The sequence below is a fragment of the Dendropsophus ebraccatus genome, chromosome 13 (assembly GCF_027789765.1).
Source record: "Dendropsophus ebraccatus isolate aDenEbr1 chromosome 13, aDenEbr1.pat, whole genome shotgun sequence".
NCBI classification, from domain to species: domain Eukaryota; kingdom Metazoa; phylum Chordata; class Amphibia; order Anura; family Hylidae; genus Dendropsophus; species Dendropsophus ebraccatus.
Window position 1 is genome coordinate 14,715,463 of NC_091466.1, and position 22,281 is coordinate 14,737,743.

The 22,281-nt window shown below is 44.3% G+C and overlaps 1 protein-coding gene across 4 annotated transcripts in view; it reads right to left on the reverse strand.

Annotated features, from left to right (window-relative positions):
• LOC138771282 (NACHT, LRR and PYD domains-containing protein 3-like) overlaps positions 1-15,721 on the reverse strand; it is a 41,526-nt gene extending 25,805 nt beyond the window's left edge. For 2 of the 4 annotated variants that reach the window (XM_069950890.1, XM_069950887.1), the window contains exons 1-3: positions 15,467-15,721; positions 7,826-7,875; positions 6,419-6,659 (exon numbers count right to left, since the gene is read on the reverse strand). In XM_069950890.1, coding sequence (XP_069806991.1) covers positions 6,419-6,608 — 190 coding nt within the window. In that variant the 5' untranslated portion in view covers positions 6,609-6,659; positions 7,826-7,875; positions 15,467-15,721. Of the gene's footprint in view, positions 1-2,276; positions 2,407-6,418; positions 6,660-7,825; positions 7,876-15,442 lie in introns of those variants that run through there. The other 2 variants (XM_069950888.1, XM_069950891.1) reach the window with 2 other exon arrangements.
• Positions 15,722-22,281: the final 6,560 nt, after the last annotated feature.

The window sequence follows — 22,281 nt, forward strand, 5'->3', positions numbered from 1 at the left end:
AGTCGTCAGCCCCCAAAGTGTCCCATATAGTAGCCAGCCCTCCCCATTAGTCTCATGCAGTAGCCAGCCCTCCCCAGTAGTCTCATATAGTAGCCAGCCCTCCCCCGTAGTCTCATAAAGTAGCCAGCCCTCCCTCGTTTCATATAGTAGCCAGCCCTCCCCCATAGTCTTTTTTATAGTAGCCAGCCCTGCCCTGTAGTCTCATATAGTAGCCATCCCTCCCCAATAATCTCATGTAGCAGCCAGCCTGCCCAGTAGTCTCTTATATAGTAGCCAGCCCTCCCCAATAGTCTCATATAGTAGCCAGCCCTCCCCAATAGTCCCATATAGTAGCCAGCTCTCCCCTGTAGTCTCATATAGTAGCCAGCCCTCCCCAATAGTCTCATATAGTAGCCAGCCCTCCCCAATAGTCTCATATAGTAGCCAGCCCTCCCCTGTAGTCTCATATAGTAGCCAGCCCTCCCCCGTAGTCTCATATAGTAGCCAGCCCTCCCCTGTAGTCTCTTATATAGTAGCCAGCCTTCCTCATAGTCTCATATAGAAGCCAGCCCTCCCCTGTAGTCTCATATAGTAGACAGCCCTCCCCAATAATCTCATGTAGCAGCCAGCCCTCCCCCATAGTCTCTTATATAGTAGCCAGCCCTCCCCTGTAGTCTCATATAGTAGCCAGCCCTCCCCTGTAGTCTCATATAGTAGCCAGCCCTCCCCTGTAGTCTCATATAGTAGCCAGCCCTCCCCAATAGTCTCATATAGTAGCCAGCCCTCCCCTGTAGTCTCCTATATAGTAGCCAGCCCCCCTCATAGTCTCATATAGAAGCCAGCCCTCCCCTGTAGTCTCATATAGTAGACAGCCCTCCCCAATAATCTCATGTAGTAGCCAGCCCTCCCCCATAGTCTCTTATATAGTAGCCAGCCCTCCCCAATAGTCTTTTATAGTAGACAGCCCTCCCCAATAGTCTTATATAGTAGCCAGCCCTCCCCTGTAGTCTCATATAGTAGCCAGCCCTCCCCCATAGTCTCATATAGTAGCCAGCCCTCCCCTGTAGTCTCTTATATAGTAGCCAGCCCCCTCATAGTCTCATATAGAAGCCAGCCCTCCCCTGTAGTCTCATATAGTAGACAGCCCTCCCCAATAATCTCATGTAGTAGCCAGCCCTCCCCCATAGTCTCTTATATAGTAGCCAGCCCTCCCCAATAGTCTTATATAGTAGCCAGCCCTCCCCTGTAGTCTCTTATATAGTAGCCAGCCCCCCTCATAGTCTCATATAGAAGCCAGCCCTCCCCTGTAGTCTCATATAGTAGACAGCCCTCCCCAATAATCTCATGTAGTAGCCAGCCCTCCCCCATAGTCTCTTATATAGTAGCCACCCCTCCCCTATAGTCTTATATAGTAGACAGCCCTCCCCAATAGTCTTATATAGTAGACAGCCCTCCCCTGTAGTCTCATATAGTAGCCAGCCAAAAATAATGGCACTACGGGCCAGAGTTTGACATGACTGGTGTAGGATGTTCCTAGTCTTTTTTTCCCTTGGTAGTGTTTAGCACTGCATAGTAGAAAAATTAGGAATACTGAAAGAGCTGAGTGTCTCTAGTTGCATCTGCATCCACACGTGTCTTAGACTAGACTGCCCTGAACTGAACTAACTTCCTCACGGAGCTAACTAACTCCTCCTGCTGGTTTGGAGAGCAAGAATAGGCAGAAGAAGAACATAGGGGCCATTACATCCAAACTGAACCTTTTCGTAACACCCGTAACACCTAGTTAAACATTTTTTTTTAAAAAAGCTAATTAAAAAAAATGTAATTTAACCACAAAAGTTATAAATATACATTAAGACTCTTAATGTATATTTATAACTTTAGTGTTTAAATTGCAGTTTTACTAGGTTTAACTAGGTGTTACGGGCGTTACGAAAAGGTTCAGTTTGGATGGAATGGCCCATAGGTGTATAAAGAACACTGACATCTAGTGGGGAAACTATAGAATACTACCTTCATCACCACTCAACCTGGAGTGAGAACTTTACAACAGGTGCCTAAGGCACTTAACAGTGGGACACCACAGTATCGCAGCACCTAGCTCTGCATATAACATCCTGCACCCCTCGGTTACCACACAGGTGCTATACCTAAACAGACACCCTTAAAGGGGGTCTAGACAAATACATTAAGACACCTAGCTAACTGCTATATAAAATAAAGTAACCATCTGCCGTCAACAGAAATGTCTGCTAAAGAATGACACAGCAAAGATGAGGAAGCAAAAAAGAACTCACCATACCGCATTCTCCTCATTATTCCTGCTTCCAGCTAGAACACCTTTGTCAAGTGATCGAATGTTATGGCTAAATAGCTTCTTATAGTAGTTTAGAGATAGTAAGTAAACATTTGCCTTCTCCAAGAGACTGTATATCACTCAGGAAGAGCCGGGCACATATGAGACACTATTGCTCAGCGCCACCTCTCCTACATTATATTATAATTAAAAGTAATTGCCAGGGAACAGAAGCTGGAATCTACCGAAAGTCATGCAATCAAGTAGTGAGGAAATGCAAAACAGGTCTCCGCGTGCCAGCAGGAATACCATGCCACAGAAAGACATCATACACCTGAGCCCCAGCTTCTAAACTGCAGGCTGATAAACAGCAAATTGATAATCAATGGAGCAGGCGGGCCGGATAACAGTGCTCCTGGCTAAACATTACGCCGACCGGCGCCAAGAAGGAAGGTAAGAAACCTTAGGAGCGGCCAGTCACTTGCTAGATGGTGATGTGTGCCGCCACTTCTGTGCTGGTTGGCCGAGATACAACCGGACCTTGAGGTGGCACTTGTAGTGTGGCTGCTCCCCCTTCCTTCCACGTCAGCAGACCTCAGACCAGTAACCCCCCCAAGGGGGTGAAAGGGTTAAGCTATTGGGTCCTTGGAGGGAGGGGGGTGCTGGTCTGGAGTCTGCTGTCGCGCGTGCCGCACTACAAGTGCCAGAAGCCCCGTCCTTTGTGCCGTGGACGGGGTTGCTGGCACTTCTGATGGGGGAAGTTTGGGGTTTTTAGGGGGGTCGGCAGCTGGTCTGAGGTCTACTGTCCGGAGGGGGGGGGGGGCAGGGGGCAGCCTCACTACAAGTGATAGGGGTAGCTTGGGGGTCTTTAGGTGGTGGAGGTGTACACTGGGGGGCTGCTGGCACATGGGCAGCTACACCACAAGTGCCAGCAGCCCCATCCTATGTGCCGTGGATGGGGCTGCTGACACTTGTGATAGTTATTCTTACTATGTAATTTCTTCATACACTGTGCTGGACGCTTCATGGGAATTACACCCAGCCCTGCTCTAATTTGTGACGTCACGAATGGTATTTTAGGAAAATTGAAGTCTGCCTGATCTACTAAATTGAGGGACATAGCACTTTATGTGCATTTTCCATAAGTAGTGTATATAAGAAATTTGTCCAACTTTCTTTATGTGATAACATATTAAAAAATAAATTTTGCCTGAACTTTTCCTTTAAATCATGATGCCAGTGGGGCACACAGGTGTGATGGCACGCCTGCTTTTATATTAGGAGTCAGTTTTACCTTTTTCCCCAGTAGTCAGTGTCCTGCCGGGCTGATACAGGGTCCCTTGGGATTATATCACGGACGGCCAGAGCGGTGTAGTGACCCTCCTTGACTATCGGATCTGCCAACCACACAAAGGGGAAGTGTCCCTAGGTTGTGGTGTGTGCTGTGTCGGTGAGAGGCGAAGAATCACAGAGTCTCTTTATCATAAATAAGCTTGTTTTACTGGAAAAGTGCTTGTTTGCAGCAGACTTCATAAGACAGCAACCGAATCTGCGACAGGAATGCAGTGTATAGTACAGTCGTGCTGACTGAGTAGCGTAGTGAGAGTTACAGAGAAGCAGAGAAGAGGATGTCGTGAGAGTCTCAACCCAAGTAGTACTGTGCTCTGCCGGGATGTTGGAGAATGAAGTAGAATAATACTTACAAGAAGAACACTTGTGCCTGTGTATTGACCCTTTGTTAGTCTTCTTACCACCTTATGCCCACTAGATTTGGCTGAACCGTCCTAGTGGGTGACACATGCCCCAGACCTTGTTACCTGGGATGAGCGGAATGCTTAGGGTTCCCTGCTGACAACTGCGCTGAGAGATAGAGTTCCTAGGCTTTGCGCAACTTTGCTCTATCTAGATCAGTTCCTACCTTTTTGGCTTTAGTGGATACTGTCCTGCTCTGTTATTCTCCTAGTCCAATGGCGTGGGTTGAGGTTGTCTCTGACTTGTCCTTTCCTGAGAGGGGCTTAGCACTGCATAGTTTTGTGTAGCATCACTAGTAAGGAAACTGTTAGCTGTGACCTGTCTTGCTTCCTACCCATACAGGGCTCTAGCTAAGAATGACCTTTAAGGGTACATGGACCTGGTAGAGGGCCAGGGCCCAGAGAAGACCACTGTAGAGAGCTGTCTAGCTTGCATCCTTCCTCTACAATGTCCAATAAGAAAGACCCATGCACTTCCTCTACCCATATGACTTCCTTCCTCAGCTTAACTAACGTGCGCTGTGAGTGGGTGAAGAGTGCAAACAGAAGAAGTGAACAGAGAGGTGATAGGAGAGAAGAAAAACAGACTCCTGTTGGTTCGCAGACCCATGTGACACACAAAGAAACAACAACCCTTTACACTTCAGCTGTGCAGCATCTGAACACACATAGCAACATCCAGTGGCGAAACTTTACCTTCATCCCCACATAAGTACAATAAGTACAGACTTTTACGAAGGGTGTATATAGCAGTAAGACCTGTGGTAGGACACCACATATGGCTGTCAAAAAGTGTCTCAATATAAAAAAATCACTTTTCTATCCACAGGATAGGGGAAAAGTAAGAGATTGCAGGGGTCCGACCCCTGTACCCCCAACTGATCTCCATATTGGGCCCCGGCTTCTGTGTTATGAATAGAGCTGCGGGTACAGCACGCGACCCATGGCTCTATTCATTCCTATGGAGCGACGGAAAGAGCCGAGTAGGCCAGAAGAGCACTGCACTCAGCTCTTTCTGTCTGCTCCATAGGAATGAATAGAGCCGTTGGTGACATGACGTACCCGTAGCTTCTTCATTCATAATGCAGAAGCTGGGGCCCAATACGGAGAGTAACGGGGAGTGTGTGGGGGTGGGGGGGGGGCCGTGTCACAGGTCGGAACACCCAATCCTACCAAATTGTTGAAGGCTTGTTGCCTAGGTTAACGACCACCCCTCTGCTCTAAAAACAGTGGTCTGGCTGGTATATATAGCTATAGTATACATTATATATTATACAGTATATATCCACTATGGGGAGATTTATCAAACTGATAAAGTAGAATTGGCTTAGTTGCCCCTAGCAACCGATCAGATTCCACCTTTCATTTTCCAAGAAATCTGTGGAGAATGAAAAGTGGAATCTGGTTGGTTGCTAGGGGCGACTGAGCCAGCTTTACTCGGCACACCTTTGATAAATCTCTCTGTATATCTCTATACATATACACTATGGGGGAGATTTATCAAACATGGTGTATACTAGAATTGGCTTAGTTGCCCCTAGCAACAAATCAGATTCCACCTTTTATTTTCCAAAGAATCTGTGAGGAATGAAAGGTGGAATCTAATAGGTTGCTAGGGGCAACTGAGAAAGTTCTACTTTACGCCAGAGACTTCATGGCACTTTCCCACATTACGGATATGTGAATATTCTGCAATAGAGTTATTATACTAAGGAGTTTCACTACTGTGGTGTTAGTGTGTGACTTCTTGCATGGTTTTACATGGGGTATATTCTAACATAGCAGTCATGTCACATTTACTACCATGACTATAGCAGAAGACTAATGCATTTTGTCACAGTTTTGTGAGAGCTCCAAAACTAAGGCTGGGTTCACACTACGTATATTTTAGTCAGTATTGTGGTCCTCATATTGCAACCAAAACCAGGAGTGGATTAAAAACACAGAAAGGATCTGTTCACACAATGTTGAGATTGAGTGGATGGCCGCCATTTAATGGCAAATATTTGCTGTTATTTTAAAACAACGTCCGTTGTATTAAAATAATGGCAGTTATTTACTGTTATATGACGGCCATCCACTCAATTTCACCATAGTGTGAACAGATCCTTTCTGTGTTTTTAATCCACTCCTGGTTTTGGTTGCTATGCTTCCCAACCTGTGGTTGCAGAACTACAATCCCCGTCATATGCTATTGACAGCCCCCCCCCCCCCCTTTGAAGATCCTTACTACTCATTAGGGGTTAAATAACAGAAGCAAAGCGCAGGATAATACCCTGCCTGCACAAAGTCTGGGAAATCCCTTTAAAGTTAATCTGTCACCAGCAGGATGTGCAGAATATTAGCTGAGCAGATGCATGGGTAGGGATGAGGAGCAGGGTCACTGACTTACCTTCCATTTGATGAATTGTTGCTCCTGTACTATAAAAATGGTGAACTGGACTCACTTCTGATTTGTCCTCTGGGAATTTTTCACAGCAGCCCACCTGAGACCGCTCCCCTGCTGGCAGGAACAGGAAAAACACAGAGATGTTAAATCCCCCCAGGAAAGTGCTGGCCTGGTGGCCTTCCAGTAAACACATTAATGGTGAGTGTGACTCCCTGTTCCTTGAGTCTTCTCCACGACAGCACACCTGAGAACGAACAAAGAAGGACACTTCTGGTATAGTGGGGATGGTGGAGGGGAACAAAAGCAACAGGGGCTTTACTTCCAAGGGAAATTTCCAGATTACGTAATACATCAAGTTTGTAATGTTTGGAGAAGGTGTTTCCAAGTAGCAGATCTGCAAATTTGTTCAAGTGAGTCAGAGGCCTGAGATGTAGAGACTATATGAGGCTGAAAATAGTCAAGTGAATCCATGAAAATGTAACCTTCTGTGGCTGTGGAAAAAATCTATACTCACCTACCCCGATCCCCTGCAGCTTCCGTTCCAACATCTCCAGTTTTGCGCTTATAGCTACTGGTTCTGTGAATGCATCATTCCCATTAGAACTGCCTGCACAGTAAATCACTAACCGAGGCAGGATGCTACTGTGGCCAGTGACTGCCTGAGCAAGGCTATTCCTGGGGGATGGTACATCAACAGGAACCAGAAATCAGCGGTAAAGAGTAGAGACTGGTAGATGTCAGAACGGCACCTGCAGGGGATCAGGAAACGCGAGTTTAGCTGTTTATTATGTTAAATACTCCCACAGGAAAATATAAAAAAAAAATGTCAGTGGCCGTTGTGACTGATCTGCTTATACAGTCTGCCTTAGTCAGGCTGTACCTGCAGAGCACAGATAAACTGATTTCATGCAAAAAAAAAAAATATATATATATATACATATATTTTATTTTATTAAAAAAATTATAAAGAGTGATCAAAAATTTCCATCTGCATCCTATAGGAACTGCCTTATTCAACATTATTAGTAAAACTTGGAACAGTAAAAAAAACTTTTTATAACATTTATATACATGTCCTTTAAAGGGGTACTCCAGCGTGGGGGCTATTTTTAGATGTGGCCGGGGAGGAGGTGGCTGAAAAAAAAAAGACGTCCACTCACCTCCCCGGTTCCAGCGGCGGGTCCCGCATCGCGGCGCTCCGGTGCCCGGTTCTCGGCCGCTTCTGGGTGTCTGACGTGAATGTGCCCAAGACGTGAATGTCTCAGGTCTGCTCAGCCACTCAGTGAAGGAGGCGGAACCGGGGAGGTGAGTGGACGTCTTTTTTTTCAGCCACCTCCTCCCCGGCCACATCTAAAAATAGCCCCCACGCTGGAGTACCCCTTTAAGAGCAACTTCCAGTTTGGTACTTACTCTAGAAAACTCTGCCAGTAGTTCAGTTCTGCAGGACCCCGGGCTCACAGCTGAAATGACAAAGGTGAAAGCTGTATATAATACTTAGGGGGACATTTACGAAACGTCCGCTCAAGGCGTACACCAGGGAGAAGGTGCAGATTTACGCCTGCCGTACACCCTGCTCGCCCGAGGGAGCTTGGGAGGGTGGGGTGACAAGGCTGCGAGTCCCTTTAGTCCCTTTAGCCCTTAGTGGTTAAAACACTGGTTGCCCCATTAATAGATTTGTATAACCAGATAAACTTGCCAGGGGGGGACACTTTTGCTTTCCCTCGATAGGATAGAAGGATGTCGAATTTATACATAGTATAAGTAATATGGATTGATGTATAATTTTTTATTTTTGCTATCCTTTTTGTTGTTGTGGTTACACTTACAGTGAGGCTGAACTCCACCCACAAGGCCAAACATTTAAAAAATGTTGACAAGTCCCGTCTTGTACACCACCGAGCGGGAGGACCCATGTACAAGGAAGTTTTTATTTTTGTATGTGTATTGGTTTCTGTGTTGTTACTTATACTGTATACAGCTGTGTGATTGTCTATGGCAATGTGACCCTTGTAATGGTTATTCTGTATGTTTCTAGAACGGAAGGCATCAGCATTGTACCATGTAGTATATGTGGAATGGTCTAACTAAATAAATAGAATCTGTTTATATCATTCCTCCTGGACCTGAGGGTTAAGAGATCCCATTGGTTACACGCTAGAAGGTCCACTGATATGTAATATACAGTATATCTCAGGGTTACTGGTTGTGGTCTGTTGACTGGAAACATTGCCACCAATGGGAATACAGAAAATAACCCAGAACACACAACAAACTTCTTGATGCAAATGGTGAAAACTTTTTTTTTTTTTAATTTCTTTTCTTTTCAAGTGATCAGTTTGTGCTCGAAGACATCTCATAGTATATACATACTGAATACAGCCGCATGACACAACCTTCCCGACAATGGCAGGAAGGAAATTACAGATTATGGGTTCAGTAGGTCAGAAAACAGAGTCATATATGACAATAGAATATAAACAAGAAATTAAAATAAAATGACTAAACAAGGCCATAATCGAACCTAATGGACCTTTTACATAGAGCGATAATTCGCCTGATCGCACGATTAATGATTTCGAATGAACGATGTTTTTTTCATATTGATCAGCGTTTAGATGGAACGATATATCGTACGGATAGGTTAAATCGGTGAAAGACTACACGGAACGATCTGCAAATTTTTTGTGAACGACCAATAATAATTTGAGAACATGTTGAAAGTTCAAAATGAATGATTTCTCGCTCGTCGCTTGATTATACAGTACGATTATCACTCAAATGCGATCGTTATTGTGCAAACTCGAATGATAATCGTTCCGTGTAAAACCACCATAAGTGAAGGAGAGAGTTGGAGAGAGTCCTAAGGGGGGCAGATAGGAGAAAGAAAGGGTACAAATAAAATTGTGAGGGTCTCCATGGGTAAGGACGCCTTTTTTGACCTCCAGGGTATAGTCACATTGAGGGAAAGGAAAGCCATGTTTATGGATCATCTGCATTTACAGTGTATATATATATATATATATATATATATATATATATATATATATATATATATAGTGCCTGCCCTTCTTGATAGAGTAATATGTATACATATACAGTTGTGTGTCCTGACAAAATGCCCCAGATCCCTCTCTGTATGGGTGGTGTGGGGGGGGGGAGGGGGGGTGCAGTGAGTTTATTATATCATGAGCCCAGTCTGACATCACTTTTTGCAGCAGTGCTATACTGTCCCCATCTCCCATGACAGTAATGAGGGATACGCGTGCAGGCAGTCTTTCGCACACTTTACCCATCGAGCTGCTTGCCACATGTGACTTCCTTCATGAGCAACGACAAAAATAGGATGTGGTCATAATAATATGATAATATGGCTCCACGGAGAAGAGGGCATCGAGAGTAGTATGCAATTCACAGACATCTAGGCACGTTATCACTGAAGCATATACACTACACATCCACAGCTGTACGTCATGTACTTTACACACTCAACTCTACTACATGCACATTACACACTCATCTCTGCTACATGCACACTACACTCATCTCTACTACATACACACTACACACTCATCTCTACTACATGCACACTACACACTCATCTCTACTACATGCACACTACACACTCATCTGTACTACATGCACACTACACACTCATCTCTACTACATGCACACTACACACTCATCTCTACTACATGCACACTACACACTCATCTCTACTACATGCACATTACACACTCATCTCTGCTACATGCACACTACACACTCATCTCTACTACATGCACACTACACACTCATCTCTGCTACATGCACATTACACATCCACAGCTCTACATCAAGCACATTACACACTCCTCTCTGCTACATGCACACTACACACTCATCTCTGCAACATGCACACTACACACTCATCTCTACTACATGCACACTACACACTCATCTCTACTACATGCACATTACACACTCATCTCTACTACATGCACACTACACACTCATCTCTGCTACATGCACACTACACACTCCTCTCTGCTACATGCACACTACACACTCATCTCTGCTACATGCACATTACACATCCACAGCTCTACATCAAGCACATTACACACTAATCTCTGCTACATGCACACTACACACTCATCTCTGCTACATGCACATTACACATCCACACATCCACAGCTCTACATCAAGCACATTACACACTCCTCTCTGCTACATGCACACTACACACTCATCTCTGCTACATGCACACTACACACTCATCTCTACTACATGCACACTACACACTCATCTCTGCTACATTCACACTACACACTCCTCTCTGCTACATGCACACTACACACTCATCTCTGCTACATGCACACTACACACTCATCTCTGCTACATGCACACTACACACTCATCTCTGCTACATGCACACTACACACTCATCTCTACTACATGCACACTACACACTCATCTGTACTACATGCACACTACACACTCATCTCTACTACATGCACACTACACACTCATCTCTACTACATGCACACTACACACTCATCTGTACTACATGCACACTACACACTCATCTCTACTACATGCACACTACACACTCATCTCTACTACATGCACACTACACACTCATCTCTACTACATGCACATTACACACTCATCTCTGCTACATGCACACTACACACTCATCTCTACTACATGCACACTACACACTCATCTCTGCTACATGCACATTACACATCCACAGCTCTACATCAAGCACATTACACACTCCTCTCTGCTACATGCACACTACACACTCATCTCTGCAACATGCACACTACATACTCATCTCTACTACATGCACACTACACACTCATCTCTACTACATGCACATTACACACTCATCTCTACTACATGCACACTACACACTCATCTCTGCTACATGCACACTACACACTCCTCTCTGCTACATGCACACTACACACTCATCTCTGCTACATGCACATTACACATCCACAGCTCTACATCAAGCACATTACACACTAATCTCTGCTACATGCACACTACACACTCATCTCTGCTACATGCACATTACACATCCACACATCCACAGCTCTACATCAAGCACATTACACACTCCTCTCTGCTACATGCACACTACACACTCATCTCTGCTACATGCACACTACACACTCATCTCTACTACATGCACACTACACACTCATCTCTGCTACATTCACACTACACACTCCTCTCTGCTACATGCACACTACACACTCATCTCTGCTACATGCACACTACACACTCATCTCTGCTACATGCACACTACACACTCATCTCTGCTACATTCACACTACACACTCCTCTCTGCTACATTCACACTACACACTCATCTTTGCTACATGCACACTACACACTAATCTCTGCTACATGCACACTACACACTCATCTCTACTACATGCACACTACACACTAATCTCTGCTACATGCACACTACACACTCATCTTTGCTACATGCACACTACACACTCATCTCTACTACATGCACACTACACACTCCTCTCTGCTACATGCACACTAATCTCTGCTACATACACATTACACATCCACAGCTCTACATCAAGCAGATAACACACTCCTCTCTGCTACATGCACACTACACACTCCTCTGCTACATGCACACTACACACTCATCTCTGCTACATGCACACTACACACTCATCTCTGCTACATGCACACTACACACTCATCTCTGCTACATTCACACTACACACTCCTCTCTGCTACATTCACACTACACACTCATCTTTGCTACATGCACACTACACACTAATCTCTGCTACATGCACACTACACACTCATCTCTACTACATGCACACTACACACTCCTCTCTGCTACATGCACACTACACACTCCTCTGCTACATGCACACTACACACTCATCTCTACTACATGCACACTACACACTAATCTCTGCTACATACACATTACACATCCACAGCTCTACATCAAGCAGATAACACACTCCTCTCTGCTACATGCACACTACACACTCCTCTCTACTACATTCACACTACACACTCATCTCTACTACATGCACACTACACACTCATCTCTGCTACATGCACACTACACACTCATCTCTACTACATGCACACTACACACTCATCTCTGCTACATACACATTACACATCCACAGCTCTACATCAAGCAGATAACACACTCCTCTCTGCTACATGCACACTACACACTCCTCTCTACTACATTCACACTACACACTCATCTCTACTACATGCACACTACACACTCCTCTCTGCTACATGCACACTACACACTCATCTCTGCTACATGCACACTACACACTCCTCTCTGCTACATGCACACTACACACTCATCTCTACTACATGCACACTACACACTAATCTCTGCTACATACACATTACACATCCACAGCTCTACATCAAGCAGATAACACACTCCTCTCTGCTACATGCACACTACACACTCCTCTTTGCTACATGCACACTACACACTCATCTCTACTACATGCACACTACACACTCATCTCTACTACATGCACACTGCACATTCATGTCTGCTACATGCACATTACACACTCATCTCTGCTACATGCACACTACACACTCATCTCTACTACATGCACATTACACACTCACCTCTGCTACATGCACATTACACATCCACAGCTGTACCTCATACATATTCACAGCCCTACATCAAGCAGATAACACACTCCTCTCTGCTACATGCACACTACACACTCATCTCTGCTACATGCACACTACACATTCATCTCTACTACATGCACACTACACACTCATCTCTACTACATGCACACTACACATTCATCTCTACTACATGCACATTACACACTCATCTCTACTACATGCACACTACACACTCATCTCTACTACATGCACACTACACACTCATCTCTGCTACATGCACACTACACACTCATCTCTGCTACATGCACACTACACACTAATCTCTGCTACATGCACACTACACACTCATCTCTGCTACATGCACACTACACACTCATCTCTGCTACATGCACATTACACACTCCTCTCTGCTACATGCACATTACACATGCATCTCTACTACATGCACACTACACACTCATCTCTACTACATGCACATTACACACTCATCTCTACTACATGCACACTACACACTCATCTCTACTACATGCACATTACACACTCATCTCTACTACATGCACACTACACACTCATCTCTACTACATGCACATTACACACTCATCTCTACTACAAGCACATTACACACTCATCTCTACTACATGCACACTACACACTCATCTCTACTACATGCACACTACACACTCATCTCTACTACATGCACACTACACACTCATCTCTACTACATGCACACTACACACTCATCTCTACTACATGCACATTACACACTCATCTCTACTACAAGCACATTACACACTCATCTCTACTACATGCACACTACACACTCATCTCTGCTACATGCACACTACACACTCATCTCTGCTACATGCACACTACACACTCATCTCTACTACATGCACACTACACACTCATCTCTACTACATTCACACTACACACTCATCTCTACTACATGCACACTACACACTCATCTGTACTACATGCACACTACACACTCCTCTCTGCTACATGCACATTACACATGCATCTCTACTACATGCACACTACACACTCCTCTCTGCTACATGCACATTACACATGCATCTCTACTACATGCACACTACACACTCCTCTCTGCTACATGCACATTACACATCCACAGCTCTACATCAAGCACATTACACACTCCTCTCTGCTACATGCACACTACACACTCCTCTCTGCTACATGCACATTACACACTCATCTCTGCTACATGCACACTACACACTCATCTCTACTACATGCACACTACACACTCATCTCTGCTACATGCAGACTACACACTCCTCTCTGCTACATGCACATTACATACTCCTCTCTGCTACATGCACACTACACACTCATCTCTACTACATGCACACTACACACTCATCTCTACTACATGCACACTACACACTCATCTCTACTACATGCACACTACACACTCATCTCTACTACATGCACACTGCACATTCATGTCTGCTACATGCACACTACACACTCCTCTCTGCTACATGCACATTACATACTCCTCTCTGCTACATGCACACTACACACTCATCTCTACTACATGCTTACTACACACTCATCTCTGCTACATGCACACTACACACTCATCTCTGCTACATGCACACTACACACTCATCTCTGCTACATGCACACTACACACTCATCTGTAGTACATGCACACTACACACTCCTCTCTGCTACATGCACATTACATACTCCTCTCTGCTACATGCACACTACACACTCATCTCTACTACATGCACACTACACACTCATCTCTGCTACATGCACATTACACACTCATCTCTACTACATGCACACTACACACTCATCTCTGCTACATGCACACTACACACTCATCTCTGCTACATGCACACTACACACTCATCTCTGCTACATGCACACTACACACTTCTCTCTGCTACATGCACATTACACATCCACAGCTCTACATCAAGCACATTACACACTCCTCTCTGCTACATGCACATTACATACTCCTCTCTGCTACATGCACATTACATACTCATCTCTGCTACATGCACACTATAAACGCACAGCTCTACATGACACACATTATACACCCACAGCTCTACCTCCTACATATTACACACTCCTCTCTGCTACATACACACCATGTAAGGTGTAAATACACAAAGAATGAAGGTGCAGACAACACCCCTGTGACATACAGAAGACTTGGAATCTCTCCAAAAACTATTACAGAAAAGAGAAAGGAGGAAACAGGGCGTCACTCCCATATACCCTCCAGCTGCAGCTGCCACAGAACCAGCACAGTTACAGCAGGAGGCCCGGTATATTACACACATCATATAATAACATATATATATATAATAATTATACCTGTTATATATAATAATTCTCTACCTGTTCACAGCGACTCGTCAGGATCCCTGCGACACCAGGAGGTCAGAGCTGCGGACGTCCCCGGGGTTCAGCGCCATCATGTGTGAAAGAGAAATTGTAATGTAAAATTGAAACACTGCACTGGCTCCACCCAGAGGATAGGCAGGGTAACATCCCATAACCATATATATAACATCCCATAACTATATATATATATAATCTCGTAACTATCCATATATATATAACATCCCATAACTATATATATATATAATCTCGTAACTATCCATATATATATAACATCCCATAACCATATATATATAATCTCGTAACTATCCATATATATATATATATATATATATATAAAACATCCTATAACTATACATATAACATCCCATAACCATATATATAACATCCCATAACTATATATATATATATATATATATATATATATATATATATATATATATATAATCTCGTAACTATCCATATATATATAACATCCCATAACCATATATATATAATCTCGTAACTATCTATATATATATATATATATATATATATATAACATCCTATAACTATACATATAACAACCCATAACTATATATATATATATATATATATATATATATATATATAACATCCTATAACTATACATTTATATAACATCCCACAACTATCCATATATATAACATCCTATAACTATCCATACGTATAACATCCCATTGCTATCCATATATATAACATCTCATACCATAATTATCCATACATAAATATATATATATATATATATATATATATATAACATCCCATAATTTTATTTATATATATATATATATATATATATATATAATCATCCTATAACTATCTATATATCACTTTACACTTCTCAAATTATTAGGAAGCACCAGCACCTTTTTGAAGGACTTCCTTAGGGTTCCTCATGGAGAATATTCTTCCTGTTCTCCAGAATTCTCTGGATGGAGAAGTTATTGTTGATAAAGTTAGTGTTTTTTTTACCCTTAGATCTGAGCAGTCCTCTTGTGTCTATAATCTAGTACGCATTATTCAGGATGTTCATTGGCTAGCCTTAAGCCCCTACTACACAGACCAGTAATTGGCAAGGAGCATTGCTAGAAACGATCCTTTGGCCGATAATCGGCCCATGTAAAAGTGACAGCGGTCAGAGGGCAGGCAAAACACCCATTCATCAGGCGGTCGTTCAGACCGCTGTGTGTATGTAGTAAAAGTGATCTGCCAGGACCTGCCAGACTCGCAGCGTTATTAACGCTGCGAGTTGGTATGTGTGAAGCTACCCTAATAGTCAGAAATTCCCTATGCCATACTTTTGTTGCCATTATACCTCTTAGTATAATACTTTCACAACAATCTTATTATCTTAATGATATTTTGGGATTCCATCATACATTTTATGGTAGATTTAAAGGCCCAATTACAAAGTACACCTGCTCCTGAAAAAAACAAGCCCTCACATGGCCCTGTAGGTGGGAAAAATAACAGAGTTATAGCTCTTAGAAGACGAGGAGGAAAAACGAAAATGCAAAAATGAAAATTGGCACCTGGTCCTTTTAGGGGTTATTATGCATATTATGTGTTCTTATCTGTTTCTAACACACAAATTACATAGGCTACAGAAAACATATTTATATTGCAAGTCATCTTATTTGCCAGAACTCCAGCGGCCATTTTTACTGCCATCGGTTCACTTAAGATTATATTTGAAATATATATAAAAGCATTTTCACTCAGAAATTCCACAGAAAGTCCACAAATTGAGGGAATCCTATATCCATATATATATATAGCCAGAAGCAGGTGCAGCATAATTTTACTGATTTTCCGGACTTTTCGGCATTTGAGTAGCGGTGGCTGCTGAAGTTGGATAAAGCCCTAAGGCTATGTGGAAATCATGGATATAGTCATTGGCTGTATCCATGTTTTCCAGACAACCTTAGAGCTTTATCCAAGTTCAGCAGACCCAGCTAATCAAATGCCGATCGTTCAGGTTTGGATGGACTCGAACCCGAACCCGGTTCGCTCATCTCTAGTCCTAATCAATGTAAAGATTCGGAGCATCTCATATATATCTGTGATGCAGCCTATATCACACTGCAGCAGTCCCTGACCACCTGTACATGACTTCTGGCTATGCTGCATAGTCCTGGTTATATCGTAGTCAGTGACTGATCATTGGCTGATGGAGAGCATTCCTGTAATGACTTTTTTTTTTGCTTTTCTTTAGATCGGTAATACTACCCAAAACTCTTACTACTGGACCTATGATGAAGTATTGACCATCACAGTCCTGTTAGCCGCTCCTCCCAGCAGATATCTGTCTTCTCACCAGTTCAGTAGAGGAGATTTGATTTGCGTTTTTCCCGCTTTCTTAAAGGGATTATCCAGTGCTACAAAAACATGGCCACTTTCTTTCAGAGACAGCACAACTTTTTTCTCCAGTTCAGGTGCGGTTTTAATATTAAGCCCCATTCACTTCAATGGAACTGAGCAGCAAAACTCCGCCCAAGCTGGAGACAAGAGTGGGGCTGTCTCTGGAAGAAAGTGGCCATGTTTTTGTAGCGCTGGATAACCCCTTTAAGGTTTCCTTCTCATCTGTAGACAATACATTGCCTAAAATTCTGGAACAAAAACAGAATCCTCAGTATAAGTGACTTTGTATTCTCTTATGGCCTTAGATTAGTCAGTGATCGGCCTGAGGTTGGGGTCATGCCGGATTTATTGAGAGGAACTAGGTCTAGGTTACCGACCATCACTCTGTAGCAGCAGTGGTCGAGCTGGTGTATATGAAGCTTAAGGAGCCAAACAAGTTTAACTATGTTAGTTGAGATGAGACTGTTCCTTTAAGGCCCCCTTCACACGTCCGGAAAATCTGTCCGGATTTCCTATCAGGAAATCCGGACGGATTTCCGGACTCATAGACTAACATTAGACACGGACACCCTTCCGGATTTTTCCGGAAGGGTGTCCGTTCCGGAAAATAGGACCGGATTTTTTAGATCCTGTCCTATTTTCGTCCGGAAATCCGGCACGGACGCCCCCATAGAAGTCTATGGGAGCGCCGGAATCACGGGCATTTTCCTGATGTATATCAGGAAAGTGCCCGCGATTCCGGACTGGTAGAGAGCCAGCCCCGGCCGCCGTCCGATCACCCGCACACCCCCATCCGCACCGCACCGCACACTCTGCCCGGCACTACAGGGCTGGCCGGCCAGAGTGCGGTGCAGTTCCCCCCCCCCGCCGCCGCCTAACCCCCAGTACCCGCTAGCCCCCGACAACCACCCCGCGCCCCCATACCTGCCGCCGCTCACCACCGGAACACCGGCTCTCTTGCATCCCCGCCCCCCCCCCCCCCCCGGGAACTCCCCACCGGGCCGCCCGCCGGATGCTCCACACCTCCGACCGCCACCGCTGCCCGGACCTCAGCACTGCACTCTGACCCGGACCCCAACCTCGCGGCCCCGACAGAGCAGGATCCGGGACAGGTGAGATTACCCCTTAGGACTACTACTCCCACCATGCTCTGCTGGCAGGCCATGATGGGAGTTGTAGTTCTGCAGCCTGTGGCCATCCAGGTTGCAGAAGTACAACTCCCATCATGGCTCTGCTGGCAGGCCATGATGGGAGTTGTAGTTCTGCAGCCTGTGGCCATCCAGGTTGCAGAAGTACAACTCCCATCATGGCTCTGCTGGCAGGCCATGATGGGAGTTGTAGTTCTGCAGTCTGTGGCCATCCAGGTTGCAGACGTACAACTCCCATCATGCCTTGCTGACAGGCCATGATGGGAATTGTAGTTCTGCAGTCTGTGGCCATCCAGGTTGCAGACGTACAACTCCCATCATGCCTTGCTGACAGGCCATGATGGGAATTGTAGTTCTGCAGTCTGTGGCCATCCAGGTTGCAGACGTACAACTCCCATCATGCCGTGCTGACAGGCCATGATGGGAGTTGTAGTTCTGCAGTCTGTGGCCATCCAGGTTGCAGACCTACAACTCCCATCATGCCTTGCTGACAGGCCATGATGGGAGTTGTAGTTCTGCAGTCTGTGGCCATCCAGGTTGCAGAACTACAACTCCCATCATGCCTTGCTGACAGGCCATGATGGGAGTTGTAGTTCTGCAGTCTGTGGCCATCCAGGTTGCAGAACTACAACTCCCATCATGCCTTGCTGACAGGCCATGATGGGAATTGTAGTTCTGCAGTCTGTGGCCATCCAGGTTGCAGACGTACAACTCCCATCATGCCTTGCTGACAGGCCATGATGGGAGTTGTAGTTCTGCAGCCTGTGGCCATCCAGGTACACGGGTACCTGTGATTTATGTTGGCATACTAGACAATATTATCTCATCAGGAAATCCTGAAGGTTTTTCCTGATGGTTTCCTGATGGTAAAAACGGATTACTGTCAGGAAATCCTGATACTTTCCTGATGACATTTGAGGTCTCCTGATCAGGATTTCCTGACAGTAAAAACTGACACGGACGTGTGAATGGGGCCTAAAGGAGGAGTCCGGCAAAATTTTTTATTAAAGCTTTGTATTGCCCCTCAAAAGCTATACAAATCACCAATATACACTTATTACAGGAAATGCTTATAAAGTGCTTTTTTTCCCTGCACTTACTACTGCATCACGGCTTCACTTCCTGGATAACATGGTGATGTCACTTCCTGGATAAAATGGTGATGTCATGACCCGACTTCCAGAGCCGTGCGGGCTGTGACTGCTGGAGAGGGTGATGGCAGGGGGACACTGAGGGACACAGGGCCCGAACAGCAGCCACAGCCCGCACAGCTCTGGGAGTCGGGTCGTGACATCACCATGTTATCCAGGAAGTGACATCACCATGTTATCCAGGAAGTGACATCACCATTTTATCCAGGAAGTGACATCACCATGTTATCCAGGAAGTGACATCACCATGTTATCCAGGAAGTGACATCACCATGTTATCCAGGAAGTGACATCACCATTTTATCCAGGAAGTGAAGCCTTGCTGTAGTAGTAAGTGCAGGGAAAAAAGCACTTTATGTGCATATCCTGTAATAAGTGTATATTGGTGATTTGTATAACTTTTGAGGGGCAATACAATGCTTTAATAAAAATTTTCGCCGGACTTCTCCTTTAATTACACCACAAAGTATGGCATTATGAGGAAGAGAAATTGTAAGGAGATATTGTAGCAACATCTCAAGACATTATATAGGATAACTAAGTGCAATGTCCCAGAACCCTTGTGCCATTGCAGTTTTGTATGTATGTATGTAGGTCGGCACTGAAGGAAATCATAGGCTTGGTATTCTGTGGATGGTAAAGTGTCTATTGCATTTCCTCCACTAGGTGTCTCACTGTATTTTCTGCTATGGTAAAAGCACAGCTGAAGGTATCATGTGAAGGGTTAATGAGGTACCTATTTTTCCACTTGTCTGTTTCACTGTTACTTGTAAGTTGGCTAGCTTGCCTATCCCTATTGAGGGTATCTCACAAAAGTTAAAGGGTTATCCAGTGCTACAAAAACATGGCCCCCTTCCCCCTACTGTTGTCTCCAGTTTGGGTGGGGTTTTGAATCTCAGTTCCATTGAAGTAAATGGAGCTTAATTGCAAACTGCACCTGAACTGCAGACAACAGTAGGGAGAAAAGTGGCCATGTTTTTGTAACACTGGATAACCCCTTTAATTTGTAGTGATCAGCCTGTCAGAGGCCAGCTCCTCATGCTTTCTCAACCATTTAGCAAACCCAAAAAGTCTATATGTAGAGGTGGAGCAGGCCATGTGCTAGGCAGAGTTTAGTTTAGCGCAGTGTATACACCAGTGGTTCCTGCTGAGAGATTTTCCAGGGCCTGGTTAACAGGGCTCCATGCCGGGTACCACTTTGATTCAGAAGATCCAGATCCAGCCAGCATCCTCCACTTCAAGCACTCCTATACCCCAGCCAGGAAACCTGCGGCGCAGCTACTGTCATCAGAGACTACAATCTATCCATGCTGAGGGGCTATCCTGATATTTTTCTCTTCAAAAGCCCTGCAGCGTTCATCAGAAGCTTCAACCTATCAGCAGTTTGGAAAGAGCAACTAAAGCCGACGTACTCTGCTGCATTTTGCTAGGACCTTAAAGGGAATGTGTCGCCAAGTAAAACATTTTTTTGAAAGTGTTAAAAGTGAATTTGTTAATTTTTTTTGTTAATTTATATGTGTTTTTTATTTTTTTTACATGTAAGGAAATATGAAAAATTAACGATCGAATTTTCCATATTTCCCAGTGATGGCCACCAGGGGGAGCTCCAGCAGGAAACTGCTGGTAAAAGCAGCCTGAAATAGGAATGCTGAAAAAAAGAGGCAGTCCCTGCTCAGCTGCTGTGACATCATCACCTCCCCCCTCTTTTCACAAAAGAACAAAGAGGGGAAAGGTGATATTATGTGTACTGTTGGGCATCGCCATTTTGTTGTTGTCTGCACAGCAGTACAGCCAGAAGAAGCATGTGACACTGCGGACACCAGAGAACAATAGCCTGTACTCTCCTGTGTGTCTGTCTATCTATCTATCTAGCCTACCTGTGCAATGTGTGACACAGCAGACACCAGCAAACACTAGCCTGTATATTATATATATATATATATATATATATATATATATATATAGTGGTGCCTTGGATTACGAGCATAATTCGTTCCGGGACAGTGCTTGTAATCCAAATCCGCTTTTAAACCAAAGCAAATTTTCCCATAAGAATTCATAGAAATGCAGACAATTGGTTCCACACCCCAAAATAATGATATATTATTCTGAATAAGATGTAAAACTAATG